Genomic DNA, 27,634 nt, shown 5'->3' on the forward strand with positions numbered 1-27,634 from the left:
ATATATAATTCACTAAGACCATGGCAAGCAAGACACATAATTGCTAAGGAAGGAAGAGAAGGTAACGAAGGTAAAGAAAGCGATTGTTAAGGGATGTTAGCTAGCGGGCTGGCGCGGCACATGATGATGTCATCAGGCTGAGTCGGCACCGGCTTGCTTTGTAGTGTATTATTACAGCAGTTCACAACACGGCCAGCTGTGAACTGAGTGCTCGACTACTGTCATTATTAACTTGAGAAACAGTGATCACAATCGAAACGAAGAAGGAAATTGTGCGGAAATATGAGAGTGGTGTTCATGACCGATCTCGCTAATATGTACAGCATGTCGAAATCCACCATCTCGACAATTTTACAAAGAAAAGATTTGCATAAGGAGGCTCCTTCTAAACAATAACCACCTTCCGTTTCATTCTCCACCTCCTCCCTTCCTGCAGCCCAAAGATGTCAAATTAAATGGTGAGTACAGTATGAAATTGTTGTTTCTGGTAGGCTAGGCACTTTTTATAACTTTGTGGTTAGTACATTAGAAAAATTATTGGTGTTTTGGTAAATTATGCGCATTATACAACCCTTTTTTATTATGAAAAGGTTAAGTAAGTGTTGCTGTGGGAGGTTCGGAGCACATTATGGGTATTTCCATTATTTCTTATGAGAAAAATAGTCTTGACTTACAACCAACTTGAGTTACAACCAGCCCTCGCGAACGAATTGAGTTCGTAAGTCAAGGGTCCACTGTATATATTTATTGTAATAAAAGGTGCAACCCGACACAGACTCACCTGGAGTCACGTATAAAAATAAATAAGACTTTTATTTTTCTTCAGCTGGAGGGCACGTCTTCTTTGTAATCCCTCCAGCCACAACACAGTCCCAAATAAAGCACTAAAGGCAACACAAAACAGTTCTCCTCTGGCACCACCGCTCCTCCCAGGCAACCTCGTCCTCTTCCTCCCGATTCTGGCTCCTGAGTGGTCGATGCTGGCCCTTTTTATAGCCCACCCGGAAGTGCTCCATGTACTTGATCACCCGTTGCTAATTGCACTTCCGGGCGGGGCTGTAGAGGTATCCAAAAAGGCTCCGGGGTCCATGCAGCACCCCCTGGTGGCCACCCCAGATCCCCACAGGGTTGTGGAGAACTCCATCTCCCATGGAGCCCTGCGGGAAACTGAGGCACCAAAGTTACCCAGGGAGGCTGCCACCAAGCGTCCCGGGGGAGGTACTGAGGAGCCCATGGCTGCTCCCCCAGAACATATGCAGCAGGGGCGTCCTGGTCAGGCATGGGACCCGGCTTCCTGTTACAATTATATATTGTGGAAGATCAGCCTCAACACAGTCAGACACGGACTCCAGATGTCGAAAAGCACACGTTTTATTCTTGGGCAAACAACACAACACAATACAATACTCAGTCCAATACAGCTCACAGTCCTTCAGACTTCCTTTTCTTCTGCTGCCTCTACTCCTCCCATCTCAAGCTCCATCATCTTCCACCTGACTCCAGCTCCCCGAATGGAGTGAGGTGGCCCCTTTTTGGCACACCCAGATGTGCTGTAGGAGCTCTCTGATGATCTTCCAGCAGGACTTCCTGGTGTGGCAGAAGTGCTGCAGTTCATGGCTTAGGAACCCCAACACCCCCCACCCACCACCCCCAAGGTGGTGGCCACGGACCCTCACAGGGATGAACTTCCCAGCTCTGTATCTGTGGCCCTGATGGAATCCAGGGAGGCTGCCCTCTTGCGTACAGGGGAATATATTGCCCCTCTCCTGGTCCTTCCTCATTCCAGGCATCCTGGTAGGGCTAGGTCCCTGGTCGTCTGCCACAATATATAGTGACAGGTAGTGGGCCTTGCCACACCCCAAACCTCAGACACCACCACGCTCTTTCTCTATCCTTCATCTACACCTATAGGTGAACTTTGTCCTGCTTTCACCTGACATTGCCTTGCGTGGATAAACTCGAGAGGCTTTTTATTATCTTTGACCCTAGAGTACTTTGTGAGATATGGCCGGCCATTCATCCCGGCCAATACCCCCAGGCCGCCAGATGGAGCCTTCCTTGCAGCATAGAGGTGCCCTGAATGCCAGCAGGGAATCATGGACAGTGGAGTCATAATACACAGCCCTGCTGGATACCATGGGGGCCGCCAGGAATCGCTGCAGGGAGGCCCAGGGTTTTATATTTTCAGTATTTTCTAAGTCACGGGAACGGAAGAAATGATATACTTCCATGCTGAAGAAAAAGAGACGTTTTTACCTGACCTGGAAGTGACAGAAAATCACATGGACTGAGGGACAAATACTTCCGGGTCAAGGATTATAAAGGACTCTGGGAAATCCCAGACGGATGAGCTGAGTTGGGAGGCAGGGTGGCTAAGCGTCTGGGAGTGGAGGATTGTGATCATTGGTTATTGTTATTGGAGAATTGTGGAGAGAAACATGCATTTTGCAGTTATTTATAATAATAAATATTATTACTGGACTTTTACCTGGTGTCTGATGAGTGGTCTGAGGGTTCAAGGGAGCGAGAGAGTCCTAATCTGTCACAACTTCCAGTGTCAGGGCATAACCCGATGGAAGCACAGCTCCTAGTAGCACCTCATGATGGCACCCAGAGACCCCAACATGGCTGCTCTACAGGACTACAACTCCCATCATACCCTGCAGGTGTCTGCTGAGATACCTCACTGCAGGGTTGGTGCCGCCTAGCAGATCAGGGGAGCATGTAGCTTGAACAATTGAGCGCCCCATGTCCTTCCTGCAAACTGGCTTCCTGTCTCGGTACATGTTCCTCCATGTAATTCTGTTAGGATGCCAGCATACTCACTTTAAATATATATATAATTAATTAAAAAGTATCCAAGCTTACAGACCACAGAGATACATTGATCACTAATTATTGTGTATCTCTGATCATGCCATCTGGGGTGGGAAGATTGTTAAGCCAGTCACCACCAGTCGTGCTAAAGAAAGCATTTTAAATATGCAGGGAACAGTATCTTCAGTGAAGTAGTTGTGAAACGCAATAGAGTTGTGCGCTGGACTGTTTCTTTATCCCATTCCCACTCAATGTATAGACACTCTGACCTCTCCCAGTCATTCCCACAGATATTGAGACTGCTCCAACATCTGCCATATTTCATAGTTTTATCAACAAATCATTGAGCAACCAGGACAAAGCCTTTACCAGTTACAAAAACATATTGACGCATCCTGACATGTTGCCATTGTTTTTTCCTTGGTGCCAGCAGGGAGCAAATCTAGCTTCTCTTTGTCAGTTTGTTTGCCTGAGAAACATAAAACAAACATGTTGCGTAAATCTTGAAATACCTGATATGTATTTATTGTACATCAAGACTTTGCCATAGTTCAGAAAATTAAGCCTTTTCCATTTGAATATAAAACCATTAAATACCTAGTCTGATTTTGATAGCCTTTATTTCTCTGCCAGATCCATTTTTCTAAATACGTTTTGAACATCTCTGAAATTACATTAAATATGGCAATATTAATGGGTCTATAAGATGTAAACAATATGGGATTTTTATAATGTAATGGGTTATAAATTGCTCATCTGAGTCTGTACACCATTTAAAATGTTAATTGAAGTTTTATTGCTTTCACAAACTGGTGACAATAGAGCTGAAAAAAGGGAGAGATTAAGAATATAGTAAACTTTTAATTTGGCCATTATGAAAAAAAATAAAGCACTTTGAGCTACATTGTTGTATGAAAATGTGCTATATAATTAAATGTTGTTGTTGTTGTTCCACTCAGGAGAACACAAAGGCTTTCCATATGCACAGAAGTACTTATAAGCAGTTTATATTCTAAAAAAAAACTCTAAACAGATTCTGATAAAGAAAACAGAATATTTTCCAGTTTGAGATAACATAGAACATCACTTTGCCACTGAGATAAAAGGGTGGATTAAAATTCTTTCACTTGGGTTTAGTAAAATAAATCTTTGTGTAAGTAGTGTTGTATTAGACATCACCACTGATATACAAAATACACACTTATCTCATTTAGTATTACTCCAAAATCTGCTATTAAAATGTAAGAAATGATTTTAGTTCCAAGGCTATCCAAGAGACATATGTAAAAAGTTTAGATGAAAATGAAAATGATTTGAGCATGGAACATTTTCAGACTTTTGTTATCTGGTGATGATGCTGCTTGATGACATCACTCAATTTTTAGTTGAATTATAGACATGCCCTTTGCTGTACACACAGGAATAAAGAAAGTCACATGCCTGCAGCTTTTATTTTGTGTTCTGCAGGATTCCAGGCCTGACTCACATCTAAATTAAGCAACATTCAATAGATGGAAACAAGGTACATTTCTGATACAAATTCTTGGCCCTTATGTTATTTCATATTGTGCTCTCCTGTTTTTCATTCATAATTTTGTTTATGTATTAAATGTGTCTTTTGAATATATTCAGCTAAAATATATTAATCTGGGAAACAGTACCAACTGAACAAACTCGGGGCTTGACCACTGGTGTTCACTAGCTTGTTTTCGATGAGCATTAGAGTATTATGGAGTAGTGGTGCTTTGTGCACATTATTATCGTAATCCTCTTTAATAAAATCCCTGTGTGCATCCAGGTGTCCGTGTGTGTGTGTCTTCTGGTGAAGTGCGCATGCGTGGGCACACACTGGAAGCTGGGCACACAGCAATGGCCTTGCCACGGCCGCACATGATCTATACTAATAAAAGGCAAAGCCCTCACTGACTGACTGACTGACTCACTCACTCACTCACTCACTCATCACTAATTCTACCAACTTCCCGTGTAGGTAGAAGGCTGACATTTGGCAGGCTCATTCCTTACAGCTTACTTACAAAAGTTGGGCAGGTTTCATTTCGAAATTCTACGCGTAATGGCCATAACTGGAACCTATTATTTCATCCATATACTGTAATAGACTGCAGCTCGATGGCTGTGGAAGGCGGAGTTGTGTCCCGCGTCATCACACCTCTCACGTAATTGAGTGCCTGCCCATATAAGGTAAATATTCGTGGGTGAAGGACTGTGCTTAGCATATTCATAAGTAAAAATATCTGAATCACAAACTGATGTTAATTATATTTTGTCCATGAATACTTATTAAATAATTCCTTTCATAGCTTTTCCGATGGTTGTGCTGCTTCCAGGCATGTATTTTCGTATAAAAGCATTTAACCAATCACATTTCAGCCATCATTTGTTGCCAGGCAGATAGGACTTTACAATCCTTTGTGCAGAATAAATGTCGATTAACCTGCTGCTTCAACCAATCAGATTTTGAGTTGGTGTCAGTAGGGCCCTGTAGCAGGCATACGGTGACGTCACCATATTCAGACCCATTGATTGGATAGAAGCCGCAGGTTCGATTTTCAGCATTAGCTTCGATGGGGATAGAAAGGGACTTTTTGATGGAACTGAGGCACATGGATAATCCGTACGACAGAGTGATTGAACTGTTTTTGAGGAAAGAGAGGTGGATGGATTTTGTTTACAAATAAACCGAATTTTTGGTGAGTAAAATGTTGCAATTTTCCTAAATAATATTTCAAGTTTATGAGTTATTATTGATATTTTTTATGTGTGTCGCGGCTGTGGCTGCAGTAGAAAGGAACTTGTTCACCCCTGTTTTGTCTATTCAGTAAAGGCATTTATTGTGGCTGCAGGAGTTACCTATCTGCGATGCAGCGGCTCTTTGTACTGTATTTCTGTATATTAAGATGGTATTTATAACCATAAATTAGTTTTTGAGGGGAGGGTTGATTCAGACGGAGCAGTACTGAAGGCCTAGGTGTGAGATGCACGGTCCGCCAATGGACCAGATCATACGTAAATTTAATGAACATTACAACCCGAAAATAAACAAAACTGTAGAGAGGCCCATGATTAAATGAATGGTAAAAAAGTAAGAACGAAGCGACGGTGACTTATTGAGGCAGGCAGGCCAGAGCACAATAGCACGGGGCTCAATGCAGTGCACGTTAAGTCAATCTAAAATGCGCACTCAGATTCGAAAAAATATATCTTTTCAAGTTCTATTTGGATATAAGTAGGTTCTATTTAGTCGACAGAAATATCTTTGGTAGGAATGTAAGTTGAATTTAGTCTTTACATTTCTATGGTGAATAAAAATGTATGCAATGATGACTAAATTTAACTTACATTCCTACCAAAGATATTTCTGTCGATTAAATAAAAATGACTTATATTTAAAATTTAAATAGAACTTGAACAGATACATTAATTCATAATGCCCACGCAGCACTACGTGCACGTAAGAGCGGAAGTCATCCGTTTTAACAAGCAGCGTATTGCACTGATACGAAATAGCCTGCTCATTTAATTATTTAGGAATGGACAGATAAATTAAGAATTTGTACAAATAATGTTTTTCTGTTTTCTTCCTCTGGCACGTGCTGGATTCTGGCACGCCCAGCAACAGTTGCTCGCACCCCAAAAGGTGTATATATATATATATATATATATATATATATATATATATATATATATATATATATATATATATATATATATATATATATGTATGTGTGTATATGTATATATATATATGTATGTGTGTGTGTGTGTGTGTGTATGTATGTATGTGTATGTATATATGTACATATATGTATGTATATGTATATGCGTATATGTATATATACAAACCGGATTCCAAAAAAGTTGGGACACTAAACAAATTGTGAATAAAAACTGAATGCAATGATGTGGAGATGGCAAATGTCAATATTTTATTTGTAATAGAACGTAGATGACAGATCAAACGCTTAATCCGAGTAAATGTATCATTTTAAAGGAAAAATATGTTGATTCAAAATTTCACGGTGTCAACAAATCCCAAAAGAGTTGGGACAAGTAGCAATAAGAGGCTGGAAAAAGTAAATTTGAGCATAACGAAGAGCTGGAAGACCAATAAACACTAATTAGGTCAATTGGCAACATGATTGGTTATAAAAAGAGCTTCTCAGAGTGGCAGTGTCTCTCAGAAGCCAAGATGGGTAGAGGATCACCAATTCCCACAATGTTGCGCAGAAAGATAGTGGAGCAATATCAGAAAGGTGTTACCCAGCAAAAATTGCAAAGACTTTGCATCTATCATCATCAACTGTGCATAACATCATCCAAGATTCAGAGAATCTGGAACAATCTCTGTGCGTAAGGGTCAAGGCCGTAAAACCATACTGGATGCCCGTGATCTCCGGGCCCTTAAACGACACTGCACCACAAACAGGAATGCTACTGTAAAGGAAATCACAGAATGGGCTCAGGAATACTTCCAGAAACCATTGTCAGTGAACACAATCCACCGTGCCATCCGCCGTTGCCAGCTGAAACTCTACAGTGCAAAGAAGAAGCCATTTCTAAGCAAGATCCACAAGCTCAGGCGTTGTCACTGGGCCAGGGATCATTTAAAATGGAGTGTGGCAAAATGGAAGACTGTTCTGTGGTCAGACGAGTCACGATTCAAGTTCTTTTGGAAATCTGGGACGCCATGTCATCCGGACCAAAGAGGACAAGGACAACCCAAGTTGTTATCAACGCCAGTTCAGAAGCCTGCATCTCTGATGGTATGGGGTTGCATGAGTGCGTGTGGCATGGGCAGCTTGCATGTCTGGAAAGGCACCATCAATGCAGAAAAATATATTCAGGTTCTAGAACAACATATGCTCCCATCCAGACGTCATCTCTTTCAGGGAAAACCCCTGCATTTTTCAACAAGATAATGCCAGACCACATTCTGCATCAATCACAACATCATGGCTGCGTAGGAGAAGGATTCGGGTACTGAAATGGCCAGTCTGCAGTCCAGATCTTTCACCTATAGAGAACATTTGGCGCATCATAAAGAGGAAGGTGCGACAAAGAAGGCCCAAGACGATTGAACAGTTAGAGGCCTGTATTAGACAAGAATGGGAGAGCATTCCTATTTCTAAACTTGAGAAACTGGTCTCCTCGGTCCCCAGACGTCTGTTGAGTGTTGTAAGAAGAAGGGGAGATGCCACACAGTGGTGAAAATGGCCTTGTCCCAACTTTTTGGGATTTGTTGACACCATGAAATTCTGAATCAACATATTTTTCCCTTAAAATGATACATTTTCTCAGTTTAAACTTTTGTTCCGTGATTTATGTTCTATTCTGAATAAAATATTAGAAGTTGGCACCTCCACATCATTGCATTCAGTTTTTATTCACGATTTGTATAGTGTCCCAACTTTTTTGGAATCCGGTTAGTATGTTTATATATATACTGTATATGTGTGTGTGTATATATGACAGCAACACCCATAACTCTGAAAATAACGTACCCATAACAGTGACAAAACAATTACATTGACAATCATGTTACGTTATTTTCAGAATGTTTATTGTTTTCAGTTATGTTTCAGAAATAATCAGCTGCACGACCCCACAGATTAAAATACTTGCTGAGGAACAGCACAGTACTTGCTGGGGAGACGCCACAGGCACGATTATAAGCAGCACGCCACACATTACATCAGTTGCTGGGGACACTCTGCTGATTGCCCACTGTTGTGACAGAAAATTAAAGTCATATTACGGACATCAAAGCCAGTATTACTGTCAGAGAAAATTACAGGCATTTTATGGAAATACAAACCAGTATTACTGCGAAAGAAAATTAAAGACATATTAAAGGATGCATATTACAGCCACATACAAGCCAGTATTACTGTAGGAGAAGATATTACGGACGTATCTACTAACAACATGCCACCCAAAAAAAGGACACGTCAAGTAGGACAAAAGACACAGACAATCAAATCCTATATAAGCAACATCTCCTGGAAGAACGGTCAGCTCAACAAGTAAACATCAACAAAAGAAACGCTGAAAGACAAAGAAAAATACGAGCAAATAGATCGATTGAAGAAAAAGAAAATGACTGTCAGAAAAACGCTAAAAGAGAAAGACTCAGAAGAGCAAACCTTAGAAAAAGTTGGCATTTACGTACTTGCCAGAACCAGTATTCAGCCATGGTCAGTTATATGTTGCATTATCAAGAGTTAGAAGTTTTCCAGATGTTGTTGTCAAGGTTGTACAGATTCCTGAACAAGGCAAACTGTTGCCAAACTCAGACAGAATATTTAAAAGAAATGTTGTCTATAAATGTAATTGTATAGAAAAATATCATGAGGTAAAAAAATAGAAAATTTTACCTAAATATCTTCTTCAGATATTGTGTCTTACAGATTTTTACAAAGTTTTACATTAAGGCAATATTAATTATACTTACTGTATTGTCATATACAGTACGTTTCTATTTTATTTTTAATATTATTTTACTTTAGGCTTCTTGCAAAAATATTTTATAATTAAGACAAGAAACAGAATGAGATCAAGGTCCCTTGCCATTTAATATAGACTGTTCCTACTAATGTTTATGCACTACTGTTCTAGCGCCCGTTATTGTAACGGGCTTAATGTCTAGTAAATAATAATTCTGGACGTTTTCCTGGTGTCTGACGTATAGTCTGAGGGTTCAAGGGGACGACAAAGCCCCAATCTGTCACAGAGTCAAACGGGCATTAAAGTTCTCTAAACCTAGATGGCAGTCTTACAGATACAGTGTCTGGGGGCCCCGCCATCCCTTCGGTTCAATGTTTAAATGAAAAGAAATATGACTAAAAGAACATACAATAACACGGTAATGAGAAAATCTCAAAAACCTTCTTCAGGAAAAGCTGTACACCTGAAATGCTGTGTCTTTAATCTTTCCTTTTCAGCGTGGAAATAATCTCTATGTCGGGGAAGTTATTTGAGAAAACTCAGCTTTAGGGAACTGGAGTTCAATATAATTAAAATAACCTTTTCTACTCTCTTTCTCTCCATTTCAGTCATTTTAACAGATATTTTCAGGATTTGCTCAGGTTGTTCATTTAATTATATGTTAATTTTCATCACTTTGCAATATGCAATTTGAGTGTATTAGTCTTAAATCCAAACAATACTGTATCTGAAACTTGCACTTTGTGTAGGTGTTCACAATACACACAATTTGGATCTTGTGTCCATGTCTCTAGTTTGCAAATACTGGCATATCAGCATTCTTACAGACACTTACTCGTTCAGTTGGTCCATTCTTGGAAACTAACACTCCTAAAGGGTTCTGCTTTAATTAGGACTGAACTCTATAGCAACACATTCCTTGATGGTAATCAACACTGACTTCTGTCTCTCCATCCATTTCCTGAAACCGTGATTTTTTTAGTATAAGATCTCAATTAGTCATGGCTAACATAGCTATTCTGATAGCACCTGGCAAATGGTTGAAGCCAATTCTGGATGGAATGTCAGTCCTTTAAAGCACATACATGCAACCACATTCACATTCATCATTAGGGAACAAATTAAAGTAAGCATTTCACATAACTTAGATAAGCTGCAGATGCTGGAGAGTTCAAAGAAAATCCATGGGAACAGTGGACAATGTGCAAACCTCTCACAAATGGATGACAGTCAAATCCCTCGAGCTGTGAAGCTGAACTACTATCAATTTTTAAATTTGCAACATTTTTTTTACTTTCTGTAAGTAGCACCTATTTAATCAAACAATTTAGGAAAGGTCTAATTTTAACAGTTAAAGACTGTAGTGTCCAAAAGTGAAAGGATTTTAAAAACTTTATCTAAAAAACAAATACAGTGCTATCTATCTATCTATCTATCTATCTATCTATCTATCTATCTATCTATCTATCTATCATTTTACATAAACAATCTGCCATTTATGTATTTCTAATGTAATGTTTACTAAGATTAAACAATATTAAAAGGTATGAAACAATTGTTGGACTATTTATATTAGGAGTCTGTTTAATTTAGAGGGGAGACATAATATGTTACAGCATCGAAATATGATAATCACCCCTTAGCTATTTAGAAAAAAAAAGACATTTTTATTAAAGTAGAACTTGACTGAATGCCATATTAAATTACTTTTAATTCAATTAAAGAGAAAAGTATGCAATTTTTCAGACTTACATAGTTTATTTGTTTAAATTACACTAAATAAAATAATGTTGATTTTTTTTCCAAACAAGTAAGTTAGGAAATTGCCACATTTGAGAATTCTAGTCTGAAAACTCCTTCTACATTTGAGAGCTGCAGTAAGCTCAACTCAAATCTCCACCCATTCATTCATCTCATCAACTGGCCACAATGCTGCACTTAGATATGTCAGTTTCTGGACTGCCTATGTGGGATGTGCATGACATCTCCTGCAAACATTCTCCACAATATGTCTGTTTTACCGCTTTCTCAGATTTGATGAATGTAAATGTTTTTCAATTGGAGTAAGAAGGTTTCAGGATGTTATGTTATGGTCTACAGGTTTTAATTCAGTGACTGATGTGAAGTTGTGAGTATTAACAAAAGTAGAAAAACCTGTAAAGTGCATGTGTTGATTAAATTAAATAAATCTATTATTTTTCATTTGTGGTCTTGAACTGTAGTTGCTGTCTGATGGAAAAGTCACCGGAGTCAGAGTGGCAGAACTAAAAGCCAGTTACTCGTTGCTGCATGAGACTCTGAAGAGGTATGGAAGTACTCAGTCTGTAATGGGAATGGGTTTTACTTTTATTTGTAATAAACTGTATTTGATAAACTTTATGCAAATAACAAAACTGTTTAGGCTTATGTATCTACAGAATATTGATAACCATATGTCTTTACTGTTAATTATATTCTTTTTCCTTTTTTAGTAATTGTTACTAAATAAACAGACCTTTTCAGAATTTTCTACAGAAGTGTGAAAGAAATTCAAAACACTTTTCCATGTTTGCACTATTTGCAGTACTCAAGAGTCAGAGATCCAGTTGCTTCAAAATGCTAAGCGCTTTATGGCAGAAATTGAGCAGCAGCAGCAAGAGTTAAATTGTGCTGATCAGTTTCCAGAAGGCTGTGACACCGAGGTGAGCAAAATGAGGCAGCAGCTCCTTAAGTTCCAGAATGACTTGGACGAGGTGGAGGAAAGAAAAGATCACCTTCAATATAAGCTGCAGAGGTAAGTGTTCTTCATTCTGTTTAACAGAGGATCTGAAATTATACATCACTGTTTATAATTTTTGATAGTTGATCAGACATCCACTGATGCACAGACTTGGACACATCATCATTGTTGGTTCCTGGAGTCATAGGATGTTTCAGATCTTACAACAGACACCCTCTCCCAGGCAGGCGGCTGTGTCAAAGTGGCATTTTGTGATCCCTACATGTCACCCCTTTTCAGCCAGATCCATCTTGATGCCCTCTCTGCAACCCCCATGTATTTGTAATTCCTGGTCACTGATACCTAGGGACTGGTAGACATAAGCCCCCTTCACATTTTTAAACAGCTTGTAGAACAGACACAATACATCAGGAGTGTATTTATTAGTTTATCCACTGATAATATTTTCATTACTTTTTTTCGAACCTGATTTATCCAATACAGGCTCATAGTGAGCCCCAGTGTGTACAGGCAGTGCTTGGCCTACCTAGGAGCAACACATGCAATGGCAGCTTATTTCATCCACGGGCACATCTATATTTTAACCAGGCTAGGTTAGAGTTGCCATTTATTTTAATGCGAACATCTTTACAGTGTGATAGGAAATTTGACTGCCTAGAAAAATCCCCATAGACATGAAGAGAATACGCAAACTTTGCTGACAGGAACTGAACCCTTTTCCAGAGACATGAGGTAGCAAGCCTAAATATGGCACACCATACTTCCCATCTACTGATTTATCCATCCATTTGTCAACCTACTAATCCCATTCAGGGTCACCAGTGTCTGTCCTGGCAAAACTAAATGCAAGATGAGAAACCAACCCTGAAGTGGGCACCAGTCTATCACAGGGCACACATAGATGTCTATTCTCATGCTTACTGTGCCAACTTTGAGTTGTTATTTAGCCTTTCACATCTCTTTGGGAAATGTGAGATAGAAGCTGAAGACAAAGCCACACAGACACAGAGAAAGCATGCCAAGATCGCACAAAGAATGCCTGACCTGAGATTCTAACCAGGACTCTGAAGCTGTAAGATAGTTATCCTAACCAACAGTCTAACATATTAACCTGCTTGTCTTTTGACTTGAGATCTTTTAAGTTGAGACCATCAGAATGAAACTTGGCAGTTTTAATCTTTTAAGACAGTTCATACAATACTAAAATAGAACTTTTTAGATGATGATTTTTTTAGAACTTGCATTTATTCAGTTTTCTGCTCTTGGCATTTTTCCTACAGTACACTCACTTGGCACTCAAGTGTTCAAGTGTTTTTGAGACTTAAGGATAAGTTTATTTATACATATGTGTCCACTGGAATGGATTAACTCCTACTCTTTCTCTTCCAAAATTGGTATGTGATAAATGAGAACAAAAATGAAAAAACACATACATTGATGGAATGGGATTCTGCTAATAAAACTATGACAGTAGAATGCTACAGAATTTTAAGACAGAGAATACTAATATCCATGTTTTAATCATTATACTGTACTGTGTTTTCCATTAATAGAATGGCTTCTCCTTTGATGATGTTTTCAAAATAGTTATCCAATCTGTCTACTGTTTGTTAGATTAGTATTATTCTGATGAGGGACGAGAACTGCACCGCAGATGACAACTGTAATTTGATCTGTTACCAGATTCATTGTCAGACCCTAAAAAGCAATGAGTGTTTGCATGTACTGTACATACAGTATTACACATGTACAGTATTACACAATTTGACAATACATACATATCAAGTTCAGAACTCTTTTGTTTTCTATACTTATTTTGTGTAATTCACAGACATAGAATGTAAAGACGTAAAGTCTATATCTGGCGACACTGGACACAAAAAAAAGAATCAGCCTCAACCAATCATCCTGATATGCATGTTTATGAGATGGGGAGTGAAAACTGAAGTAATCTAGGGAAAAGCAATAGAGTCACGGGAGAACCTGAAAACAGTCCAGGCCAGCATGCAAATCCCAGTCTCTACAGCAGTTTGGCAGTAGCACTAACCTTTGTGTCACTGTGCTCATGTATTTTGTATTATGATTGAAATAAACACATCTCTGCCCTTCTGCTCATTAAAATGCAACAATTATTGTTTTCAGTAATATTTATACATGTACCAACATAGATGTAGAAGAAATATGTATAATCAAAGAAAACAAAAATTGTTTTGATTAAAAAACAATACAAATGATTTTTCGTCATGCTATCTCATTTTTTACATTGTAATGGATGAATATTATAGGACAAAAGTGTTGTATCTAATATTCATCACTACCACAGACTGGTTTGGAGATATTTCAGCCCATTTCTCTTTATAAAAATATACCATTTCTTTGATATATTTGGAATGTCTTCTTGTTAACTGCTTGTTTTGGACCATGTAACATTTTTTTTTAATTATGTTCGGAATTTTCAGTTAGTCATTCCTAAACCTAAAATGTTTTTCAACTGATTCTGGTTTTAGCTTATGTGTTTTGGAATGGTGCTGTTATGCATGATCCTTAGTCTTCTATACTTCTGCTCATGGATACATACTCTCACTTTTACCTGCAGAATTTTGTTATAAATACATCCATCCATCCATCTATTTTGTTATAGTGTCTTGAATTCATTATTCCCTCAATGAGTGCAGCCTGCTCGAGTAATGAGGCTCTGCACATGTAAAGGTTTTTTTCTTATGGTTGACTCATGAACAGTGACATTAACCATTGCCTAAGATGGCCATGAATGCTTAACCCTTACTCAGGGGCAGTTTGTGACCTTTTAAATTTTTCTTTCCCCTATGCCGTTAGTGAAAGTTTTGTTGGATGCCCCCCTTTGCAAAGAGAAGCATTACTTTTTGCTTTCAACTGCAGATTTATTGACATCAAAGTAATTCAAAATGATTCTATTAAAAAAAATGTTCCAGCCAACATTTGCATTGTTTATAGGAATTGGCCCTTCAAATTCATGCACCTTCTTAATTGGAACATCCATATCTGAGGGTTGAAGGTTCTAAGAATTTGAATGCTCTACTCTTCATCCCTGTCTGGCTCCAGTTAGTGATTGGCATATCATGGCAGAATGGAATTGTGGAGATTACAATAGCCAGCATATGACACTTAATAGCAAAAGCATACATGCTAATATGAATCAGTGAGAAAAAAAACCCTGGTTCAAATGTGATGACATGTGACTGGGCAAAAAGAACCAAAGACACAGACACATTAAAACACAAAACAGTTGTAGCTTTTGTCCAACAGGGAGCATAAATTCCACAAATGGACTAGGTTCAGAGCTGTGAATTGCACTATGGAACTGTCATTCTGCTTATAATGCACCTCAAACATACAGCAGTGACACAACCCAGTCTCACCCCATATAATATGTTATTACTTAGCTTGTCTAAAAGAATCTTTCAGCACTTAAATTCACATTCAGGCTCTGTCTTCAGACCCACATCAGAGATTAATGTGGCAGTTACAGTATGTGAGGAACTGTCATTGTTCTGCCTGTTATCTTCTGCAGATGCTGTCAGCATGTTCAGAAGTCTAGAGTATGGAATGTTATAGAGAGGAGTAATACAGACGTCACGTCCCAGGGTTGTGCAGTTCTGAACAGCTATGGTTCTTCTGCACATCTGTGTATAGCAGTTGTGAGGTCTAAAAATGTCAGGGTGCACTAGCCCTTTTAGTAACTTTAAGATAATAATATTTTGATATAAGAAACCAATCTGTGTCTAACTAGGAGTGTTGCCGCCCCCTATCTGAGTGCAAAGCTTATTAAATACACAGACTACAATGATGTACTGAGTATTGTCCATCCTCACTTCTGCCTACAGAGCAAAAAAATAATTGCGGAAAAGGGAAACACTATAAAGTAAAAATCATGTTTCATTGTCTCTCATAAAGGCTTAAAACATGATAGAAACAATAAAGATCAAGGAAAGAAACCATAAGATTGACTTACCACTGATGTCCCCACATTTGAAAATATACTGTTCAAATTCAACAATAGTTATGACTGAAACTCACCTCAGGTGGTAGTTGAGTAATTGTCATTGCCAAGCAGCTGTAAATTGAAGGTATGGTCAAGAGCACAGCAGAATACAAGGCATGAGAAGTTTACTTTTTTTTTTACTATGAACAGTGATTTAATTTATCTTTTTATTAGGATTTGACTTCCATGCAAACATATAACATATGATTGCAATAGTTCACCAATATTCTTATGTTCTCTTAAAGGGCTGTTGACAGGTATTTTATTGTATTATCAGCTCACCTGTGACATTCACCTAACACAAAAGTTACCAGCTAACCTCTTATGTTATTTTCTTAATGGGGGATAGGAAGAAATGTCAAAAACAGCTATGTACCCGTTTCCTCTGTCACTGACTATGCTGTACTCTGCATAAATATTGGCATGCTGACTCCCTGACTGGGACTGCATTTTCCTTTCAAGTCTTTATTTCAATCCAGTTTACCAACTGTAGAGGGCTTCACAATAGAATCTTCTCTACCCTTAATGGACCACAGCTAGACAAGGAATGAACAATATTGCTCTCAACTACACTAACAGCAATCAAACAAAGACAATGATTAACTTTTCCTCAAAACCAATAACAGCAAATATTAGCAATATAAAGAATTATACAACCTGGGTGGGCTCATAGATAGATAGACAGATACTTTATTAATCCATGTAATCTTTATTCAGTCCCAGATGAGAATTCCCACATGGCCCAGATCCATAGTTACAGATTATATATTGTTAATTAAAAAATTAAAAGAAAAAGGTTTCAAGCCGGAGAGAGATGTCTTTTCCAAGTCTCCAGCAGCTAAACAGCAGCAGATAGCAATCTCCATGAAAGTGACTAAGCCTATTCTTAAGGTGTCCATTTCTGCAACTGAGTTAAAAACTCAGTTCTTGCTACAAGGCACCAAATGAACTGAGAAAACATTTTGAAAAAAGTGTTATAAAAAGAAATCACTATCAAAACCCCCCCTTCTCACCCAAAGATATCACCTGGCTCTCTTTCCATTAACAGGATGACAAATATTTTAGTTTCTCAAAACACTAATCATTATCATACAAACTGAAGGTTGATTCTTGTGGGAATCAAAAGCTGCTTGAAGCTGCAAACAGACTGACTTTACAAAACTCTCTAAAGTCCTGCTTCACTTGCTTACCATATAAAATACTCAGAATCCTATTTTGCCTTTTCCAGTATATATTGCACAGCTTTTTAGCTTAACAAGATTGTTAGACTTAGGCCTTGTACCTCAAATTGGTTACTTGAAAAAGTTAAAGTGTCTCTCATGTAGCAGGTTTTACTGCATGTACAGCACATCTATTACAAGTACTATAGGAAGTAATAAAATGTTTCTGGTAATTCTGCAATTCAGGTCCCCAGTGTTATCATAGTTTGTTCCTAAAAGGAAGACCAAGGATTGAAAAGAAAAACAAACTCCAGTTCCATCAACAAAATACACTTAAACCAACGAACAATCAACAATAATTTATGAAGAACACAAAAATATAATTTTATTTGCTGTCATTCGGACCTGGGTGCACTCCCAGAACATCCTGATGGTAGATCTGCTCCTGAAGTCAATGAACAGGGAAAACTAAGCAACATTGGAAAGAACAGAGGGATACATGGAGTATGAAGTATTGCAGGGTCACAGGAAGATAAGTGGTGAGTAAAAAGAAAGGCTAAGTGTGGAGGCGATAGCTGTTTTGATGTGGAGAAACATACTAAAATGGTCTGGGCATATAAAAGAAAATTCAGAGAATGGCTGGGTGATGTGTTGCACCAAGATGGAGGTGCAGGGAAAGAGGCTAAAGGAGACTTAGTGCTGTTGTTTGATTATATGGAAAGAAAGCTGTCAACCTAAAGGATGTACAGGACCATAAAGAGTGAAGAAAAATTATTTTGCTGTCAATTGGCCAACCTCAGTACACCTGAAAAATGACATTAAACTGGTAATGCTGCTGATGATACCACTCTTCACATTTGTAAGCTCAGGGCAGTATTCACAACTATAGTTAAAAGTAACCATTAATAGGCTTGCCTAGCATGTTTAACATAATATTCTCTTTTTTATTTGGGCTGAAGGCCTGGTTAATAATGCTTAATAGTATTCACCATAAGGAACACATGCTCCACCCATGCTCACTTGGGGCCAATTTAGAGTCTCCACTAACTTAACTAGCTCTACTTTGAGGATGTGGGATGAAAACTGGAGTATGTGGAGGAAACAAAACACAGGCACAGGGAGAATGTGCCAACTGCACATGGATAATGTGCAAGCATGGAGTTAGAACAGAAAACTGTGAAGGTAAGATGCAGAGTACTAATTACAGCACCGCCAAACTGCTCCACTATAAGTAACAATATATTTTTGCTTTACCATTTAATCTTGTAAGTTATACAATATTTATAATAAATGAATTAAATGCTGATAGGATGTATGGCTTCTGTTAAGAGTTTCTTACAAGTTTTTAATTCTTCTTAATACCAGAAAAATATACTGCTGAGTCATCTTAAGTCGAAACCACTTAAATTATAATGAAGAAATAGGGAAATAACAGTTTCAGTATTCTTTTGCAACATTTTTAAGATATTCTCAAATTAGGAAGAAATGAATGGTTAATAAAGCCACTATTTCACTTTTTTTTTTTTTTGCAAAATTTCAAGAGTGTTGCTTTCCCCAGTACAGAATGTTGATTTCCAGAAATTGCAAATCTCATGTGTGTGTACAGTTTTCATTTCTATAAAATACTACTCTAATTGGCTCAAGTAGACAAAACAAGATGAACATTGTTAGCCCGACTATGAAGAGATGACTAATCCAAAACACCAATGGTTTGACAACAATTTTAGATTGTTGCAAGAAAGAGAAAAATATGTTTTATTTTGTGTTGCTAGGTATAGGTAATTATGCTATCAGGTTTGAAATTGGTGTGTAATTTCATGTAAATGGGTTACACAATGAGTACAGAGGATTTATATAATTACACTGTAGTTAGATAAATACTAAGTAATATGGGATTGAGTTGTTAGAATATTCACAAGGGCTGATTAGAAATATCTGCAAAACTGCTGTACTTCACTCTTCCACTTATTCTGTGATTGAATTAAAATGTCCTGCATGTTACTGCAGCACTGAGGAATGATTCATTATCTCCAAAATGTGTGTTTAAAGCAATGGGCTGTTACTGAGTTCTTTGTATTGGAATGGGAACAAGTAACGAACATTCACAGTTGGCTAAAAACTGTATGTAGAGACAGCATTGTTAATGAAAACATTGGAAGTGTTTGAGCTTCACGATTTTGCAGGTTCTGGGAAAGGCCAAATGGTTTAAGATTGATGACCAGGTTTTTGAAGAACTGTAGAAGAGGCTGTAAGTGCAGTATTTGACCGGTATAAGGGGATGCATGGTCTTGTTTCTTGCTAGTGTGAGTCTTTTGAAGTTGACAGAGATTGCAGATATACAGAAAAATTAGGGATTTAGTTTAGTGATCCTATGAGTATGATCAAATCATTCTATAATTATTTAGCAGCAATAAAAATCATGTTGCATATCTTTCTTGGCAATCCACATATCACAAGTAATGATTACAATGAAATTGTTGTTAAAAATAATATACAGTATTTCTTTATGCTACATGATGTATAAGTTGATTGTAGTCTATTATTAAGATCTTTGTGCCTGTATCACCTGTAGTGACATTTAGAACGTTAAATATACATGCAGTACTTGGTGATATTTCAGCTGTTTGCTGTTCATCCTCATTTTTTGTTTACCGCATTCCCTATGGAAAGTCACCTGCATTTTAATGACAGTCATCCTTTATATTACTTACTTTATAAAGATTAATTTAGCTAGTTTGCTGTAAAGTTCAAATGTTGGTTAAGTTGCACTTAGTGCTGAGAAACCTGGGAGACGGAGAATCTGCAGAACAAGAAGTCAAACAAAATGTGTGTTGCACATGTGAGAAAAGAACTCTTTAGGAAATATGAGCATTTCTGTTCATATACTGAAGTGTATGACTGCTGGATTGAATAGTTAGTGCTGCTGCCTCACAGCAACGGTGACTGGGATTTAAATCCCAGGCTTAGTCACTGTCACTTTGTAATTTGTACTTTCTTCACTTTGTCTTTGTGAGATTTATATGGGAGTGCATTCTTTTCCCACATCTCAAAAAGACACGGATTAGGTTGATTGGTGATTGCAAAGGGCTCTTTTAGGGTAAGGTGAGTGTGTATATTGCAGTGAATTGGCATCCCTTCCATGGATGGTCCTGCCTTGCACTCAATGCTGCCAGGACAGCTCCTAGCATGTTGTAACGCTACCATGGAACAGGCAGGTTTAGAAAGTGAATGGATGGATATGATAAATAATAGATGAACCCTCCTTCATTCAAATACCTTTTTAACTGAAGTGCAACATAAAATATGGTAATTCCAGGGTTCTGCATGGTTACATATAGCTAGCATTTTATAATATACATAAATATGGATATATTTCAGAGAATGAATTGCTTTAGTAAGGAGCTTCTTCCATTTTCATTCAGTTTATGGCATGCACATATGTGTAACTTGCATTAAAGATATTCCTCTATGTTTTTGAGGCAAATAATTAGGAGCATCACCTAGACTTTTTGTGTTTAATGTGACTCTTTGTGACCTCATATATTCTAGCATGCCAAGCCTTGCAATTTCATGTTTGTTACTTCAATATCACTGCCTACCTGTCTTACATTCTTTGTGAATCAGTACTTTGTCATGGCATAGAGGTTTATGCGTCACATTCAAGCTATGAGCTGTACCATGTAGGGACACCCAAGGCAAAGTGAGATCAGATTGAACATATCTCATTGGAGAAAGAAATAGCAGTCTTCTCCCTTGAACAAGATAGAACATATTTTTTTAACAACTATAATTTCTTCCCCATGTGTAATGTATAGTGTGTGTATACACACACTTTTAAAAATCCACACCCTAACTGCTGCTTGCATAGTGCAGTTACTGTTACGCCATACTGAAGACATAGCATGAAGTGCCGGTCAAGAGCCATTATTTCTGCCATCACTTTTGGTTTGTATATTGTGGGAACAACACAGCAGTTTAGCATGACTAAAACACATAATAGATGGACTGACAATCTCTCTGTAGGTATCTTGGGCCAAAAACAGTTAAAGAAGTACAGTATGTAAGTAAATTGCCACAAAAATTGTTTTAGGATTTGCACCTAATGGCCTTCACTTCTTAAAGTGAGTACTAGAAGGTTTTCTGCTGTCTCACTCTGGCTTATTTGAGTTAATTCGTAAAGGGCTGAATGAGTGAATTGAAAAGATAATAACAAAATAATAATAAAGATTACATAATAAAGATAACAATGAAGAAAAAAGATAATTGATAATAAGAAATGGAAGTGAATTGTGAAATTCATAGGAAATGGAGTATTTACAGTATTTAAAGGAAGTGTCATTTCAGTTTAACACCAGAAAATGTATCCATTCATTCTTTGTCTAACCTGATTATTCCTTCTAGGGTACTAAAGTCTGGTTGCCATAGGCCATATTCAGGATACAATCAGGACCTGATGCCATCCATTAAAGTACACAACCACTCACTCTCTATCATAGAAGACTGATTCAGAGTCACCAAGCTGCACATCTTTGGGAAGAAAGTGGAGCCTGTGAATCTGTAGACACAGGGAGAACATACTGATATCCATGATTTGGTTTCTTATTTATTTATTTTGTCTTCATTGTGTCATTTTTTTAAATTTTCCTTATCCTGTTACAAGTTTTGAACATGGTAGAATTAATTTCTGCACTTGAATTTCACATGGGATTAACATTTGGTAATACTGATTTTACTTTGTGGTTTTGCATTGCCATTTTGTTTTTCAAGGGAGCTGCCACCACCATTTTGTAGTATCTTTGTATACTGTTGCTAGTGTGGCTGCTACCATGGGGATGACCTGGGGTTGTGACCTGTGAAATCATTATTTCAGCAGTATAAAGGTCTGAACTGGCATCCCACTTTAGATAAAAATAGAAGACTTCTTCATTGATGTTTGCTTTCTAGTTTGATTTTCTGGTACAAATAATTCCAGCATTTTTTTCTTATTTTGATTATGATTGTTGGCTTTGTTGAAAGATAGGTTGTACATTTGGTTATCATATTTAAGCTTTTCTCACATTTACCCTTTTCATCTTCTAGTTGCCATTGTGTACTTATGAATTACTTATGAATGCTTTGAAATCGCTTCAGTTTTTTGTCTGGTGCCTCCTGACTCAGAAAACCCCAGCATATGATATATTTTTCGATGTGCCTTGATGTCTCCATCTTTTTGGGGTCTCCCCTTTTTTAAGCCCTCTCTACCCAAAAAAAAATAACTTTTAGGCTGTTTTTGACCATACATTTTATGCAGGAAATTAACACCTTTGTGATAAAGAGTAAACCAATGGGTGTCTTCAGCAAAAATGATCAGAAGGACTTGAAGTAGTGCATAACATATCAGCCGACTCCAGGGGTTCACCTCATAATGGGATAAGAAAAGTCAAAATACTCCATTTCACAAACGTTTGAAAAAATGCGTATTAGTAATATAAGCATTTGGAATGTTGTTTTATTCCATTTTGAGGTTGGTGACCATGAATATGATAAAATTGACATTTGATTCTTTACCGATGGTCCTAGCCCTCTAAGAATGATTCCCAGAAAGTTAAAAATGACAAATTTCAAACATAAGCATTTGAGGTATCGTTTAAGAGTATTTCATAGTCAGTAGTTATGAATATGATATTATTTTAAATTTTTTGATCCTTTACTATGGACCAGGACCTCTGTCAGAAGGTGAAAAATAACAAACTTCTATTACAATTTTTTGACATTATTTTTAGAATATTTAGACTTTAAATATTTACACTGAAGTACACAATTTAATATTTCAAATATTTAACGCAGCTACTCCTGTTTATTACGTACTTCTATCTTCTTATAAAGTAAATCATTACATTTCTTATGAACACCCCACATTAGTGCAGCTTAAGGTAATTCAGACCTTTTTCCTCTCTGTCTGCTTCACTGTAACCATAAAACAGACAGCAACAGGACTGGAGTTTAACCTGAAGCTGTGCAGTAGAAGTGTTAACATCTAGGCCGTGATGCCACCCAATGCTAGAGAATATCATTGAATATTCAAGCATTCTGCTATTTTACAAGTTTTTGCTATTCAATGGAATCCAATTTGAGCTTAAAATACATGAATTAATTTTTGCAGTGGTGTATATGTGGTCTTATATAAGTTATTTTCTATGATATGTCTTCTGTGGTCATTTTCATTATGCCAGTGTGCTAGCACTATAACAGTGTGCTGCATACTGACGTCTATTATACACAGATGTAAGTGTACTTCAGTTCATGTATCACAGATCACTTTCAAAGACAGCATTGTCTGTTTCTTAGAATTCTTTTCAATGCAGAACTAAACAGGCAAGAATAGAGGATGACCTGGGGATGAGCGACTTTAAGTTTAATTAAACATGCTAATAATGATCTGAGCATATTTTACAGATTTAGTAATTCATGGCTGTGTTCCACAGTACTGTCACGGCATCCGTCTTGGGCATTGTTGATGTTATTTGTAACTGTTTTTCAAGAGGAAAAAAAAGGCTTTGAACTGGCAGTCATCTGATATACAGATGTGCAAACTGCAAACGTTCCAGCAGAACAATATAAATGCACTAGCGGGTGTCTACATACAAAATAAGTTGACTGTTTTGTGATCAGCTTGTTCCTGTTTGTCCATTGCTTGTTATTTTAAGACAAAAAACAAAGCAGTTCAATTGTCAGTGCATCATTTCTTTCATCCATGCCTAATGCACAAGTTATATTTATTTTACTGGCTGGTAATTCTAAAAGATCTTTTTGAAAGTTTATGTTGGAAGAGTGCTCTTATTATGTTTCTGTTAGAATTGCTTTCATGTGTTTAAGCAATGCAAAAAGAAAGCTAAAGAGATTTATGAATAAACGTTGTCATAATATGAAAAATACCACTGTGGTTTGAGAGTGACGTACTATAGAGATAAGCGAGTGAAATCATTCTTATGTCATCTTAAACCACTTTAAATCATATAAAACACATTTTGCAAGAGGAAAATATCCATCCTTCTGTATTTTGAAGGGCAATGCATTTTTACTTATATTAAATGACCAGATGGGTCTTTCTTACTTAGTTACGTACTTACTTACAGCATCTTCTCTGTTGTGTATGAGAGTTCAACTACATGCCATTTCTTTAATCAGATATACTCCTTACGACGTGTGGGTTGTAAAACCCCACAGACATGTTAAGAGAACATGACAGAGTCACACAAACAGAGATCAAACCAGAAATGCAGCCTGGTCTCTGAAGCTGTGAGGCAGCAGTACTTGTCATTGTGCCACCCACGCCTGCTTCAATGTATCCTTAACATCCACCCATCCATTTTCCAGACTTGCCTATCCCAAGCAAAGCTGTGGAGAAACTGAATCCTATTCTAGTATCTGGCACAAGGCCGGAACAATCCATTGACAGGGCACCAGTCTCAGAGTAGTACTCCATAACATTTCAATCTAAATTATAATATAGTATAATCAGTAAATTATTTTTTAAGACAATTTTTGATGTAAAGACAACAAAACATATCAAATCATTTTGAAGAGTGTAAAGTAGCTATGAAGTCCTGTCCACATACACAGTATATATGTATAACACGAGTTTGCACCATTAGGTATTTATCTGGCTGGAAGGGATTGGACCTTGACTGATTTTTCTGGTTTAATTTTATCTTTATCTTTCATTTTTCTGGTGCAGTTATTTCTTCTTTCCATTCATTTTTTGAAGTATCTTCCAAATACACCCCAAGATGTTAATCAAAAAAATTAAAAACTTCACAAGATTCCTGGAGGGTGACAGGTTTATAGCACACGAAAGTTATGACATATTTTGTACGTATACTCTTTGTGAGTGACATTGTTGTCACTGAAGGAAGGTGATGCAAAGATTTTCTTAGTTATTTCTTCTTTATTATGTACTATATTTCTAATCCAGAAAGTATAACATGTGAAATCTGTCTGCTCTATTTTAGCCTACAAGAAGAAAAGAATATGCTGGAGAAAGAGTATGAAGCGATACCAAAGCCAGGGGTATGCACACTACTCATTTTCTATCTCTTGTTTTAAGTTTGGGTAGAATAGAGATATAAAGGAAACTGCTGATTCTAAAGTGAGGCTTAGAGCACTTTTACTTCTAGAGTGTGTGCATGCTGAGCGTCTGATCAAGCAGTTAGTCAGCATTGACATTCTCTAGATCACTCCACAAGGAGTGTAGTCACAAAACAACAACTGTTCAAAAGAAGATAATGCATGGAGTACATTGAACGGCTTAACTACAGACAGTACAAAAGAATTGCAAAAAGCTTAATGTAAACATTATACAAATGGAAAATGTGTAACAAAATGAGGAAATGATTGTGCATTCCTAACATGACTTCTTGAGTCAATATTAATGCAATAAATGGGTTTCACAGACATAACATATCCAATGAACTACAAGAAGTGCCAGCTAAATGCTGTGCGCATCATGGCCTTTCAATAATGCTGAGGCCAACTACATAACATCATAGCTTTAATGCAGCATTACAGTATATGAGATAAGCATAAAGAGGCATTTCATCTCAGCTTTTTTAGGATAAGCACATGTTTCAATGATTTTCTTAACATATTGTAGAATGCCCATGTGTTGAAGGGCAGCCAGTTGACCAAGCTCTTCAAAACCATGACTTACTGTGTTATACCTGACCATGGGTGGTTTCTGTGGCAGTGTGTTGTAGTTGTTAAAGCTCTGAATTTCAAACCCTGAGGTTGTGGGTTCAAATTCTAGCACTGACACTGTCTGACCATGAGCAGGTCAGTTTACTTGCTTGTGCTCCTATTGGAAAAACATAAGAAATTGAACCAGTTGTATCTCTGATGTTGCAAGTTGTCTTAATAATAAGGCATCAGCCAAATAATAAGCAGTTAAAAATAAATAATGGATGTTATATTGTTGTAGTCTGCTCATGTTATGAACTGTGATTCTTTCTTCTTTATTTTGGAAAAGCCAGTTGCAGAAAGGATGGATTAATCATAGCTGTAAATTCTGTATAGACAAGCACTTTGAGAATGTTATTTAAAATCATATACAAAATACACCAAAAATTAATAAACAGAATTGGAATTCTGATATTAACAAGAATCTAAGTGAGCAAGCCAGACAGACTTTACAGTGTTTGACTTTGTATACTTTTCAAGAACATGCCTTTTTTGGTGTAACAAGTTCAGCCTTGCTAGGCATCCTGCTATGAGTAAGTGCAGCGCAGGTTCAGCATATATAGAGTTATAAAAGAACAAAAAAGTGACTACCACATAAAAAGGCACCCTCAGTTTCATTTCACTCTTTAACTGTTCCTTTAACTGATTGATTTAATGTGTCATTATTAGCCTTGATCAGTGTGTATGAGGAGCAGCTTTAATGAGGATCAGACCCAATAACAGAATGGATCCCCAGCACAACCTGTTCTAACTGTTGGTATCTTAATTCATCATACATAGACAAAAGAAAATAATGAGGGAATATGTAGTGTGGCCACTTCAGATGGAGCACATTTAACATTGCTGGTTGCTGAGGGGCAGTTGAGTGTTTGTCTTTCCAGCAAGATTTCTTCAGTGTTTGTTACCCACAGCCTCAGAATGCATGCAGTGTGTGTGAAATTTGCTTGTATCGAGGAATTTTGAAAGATTTAAAACAGAGTTAATTTATTAGCATATAGGTGAAGAGCAGTTCCAGGGTATGTTGTGACCATAGGTCTTACATTAACCCCTGCCAAGTACAAAAGTGTCATATATATAATACACTACTGTGGCTGTGCGTTTGTCTGTCCAGGATTTTAAATCACCTGTAGCTCACAAAACGAACTACTGATCTATTGACCTGAAATTTGGCATACATATACTACATGACATCTACTATCCGCTTTTGGGCTGATGATTGACCTCCAAGGTTTATTCCTCTTTTTATTTTTATTGTATTGTAGGATCAACTCTCGGCAGTGGCCAGCAGGGCGGCCATGCAGCGCATGCATATGGGCAGTGTTTGTTTTTCTTTTTTTTTTATTTGTATTAATTTTATTGCAATCCATACAAAGCAATCAAGTTTTTACAAAAAGAAAAATTGAGTTAAGAACAGATCGATCCCCACCCCTGAGAGAGAGAGCAAGCCAAACGGCGTAGAATTTAAGGCTTGTAAACATACCTAAAATTATAAATTCTCTGTGCTTTATGAACTTAAAACGGGCAGTGTTTCTATCCCTACCACCTTTGCCATCACTTCCCCTACCTCTTCATATCTTTAATCATTCTTGAGGCAGATTGAAGACTTAAGTGCCAGCTTAAGTGAAAAAATTAAAGAAAACATACCAAGTAATTGCAACACAAGCCCTGACTTAATCAGTTTTAACACGAAAAGATGCCGACAAAAGAAGAGAAGAAGCAAGTGCAACAGCCTCTGAG

The 27,634-nt window shown here is 37.4% G+C and overlaps 1 protein-coding gene across 2 annotated transcripts in view; it reads left to right on the forward strand.

The window, feature by feature from the left end:
* Positions 1-27,634, forward strand: part of ccdc146 (coiled-coil domain containing 146) — a 152,738-nt gene that overhangs the window by 63,202 nt on the left and 61,902 nt on the right. For both annotated transcript variants that reach the window (XM_039761027.1, XM_039761028.1), the window contains 3 exons: positions 11,505-11,587; positions 11,846-12,055; positions 25,174-25,231. In XM_039761027.1, the coding sequence (XP_039616961.1) occupies positions 11,505-11,587; positions 11,846-12,055; positions 25,174-25,231 (351 nt within the window). The remainder of the gene's footprint in view (positions 1-11,504; positions 11,588-11,845; positions 12,056-25,173; positions 25,232-27,634) is intronic.

Source organism: Polypterus senegalus, chromosome 8 (assembly GCF_016835505.1).
Source record: "Polypterus senegalus isolate Bchr_013 chromosome 8, ASM1683550v1, whole genome shotgun sequence".
In the NCBI taxonomy this organism is placed as follows: domain Eukaryota; kingdom Metazoa; phylum Chordata; class Cladistia; order Polypteriformes; family Polypteridae; genus Polypterus; species Polypterus senegalus.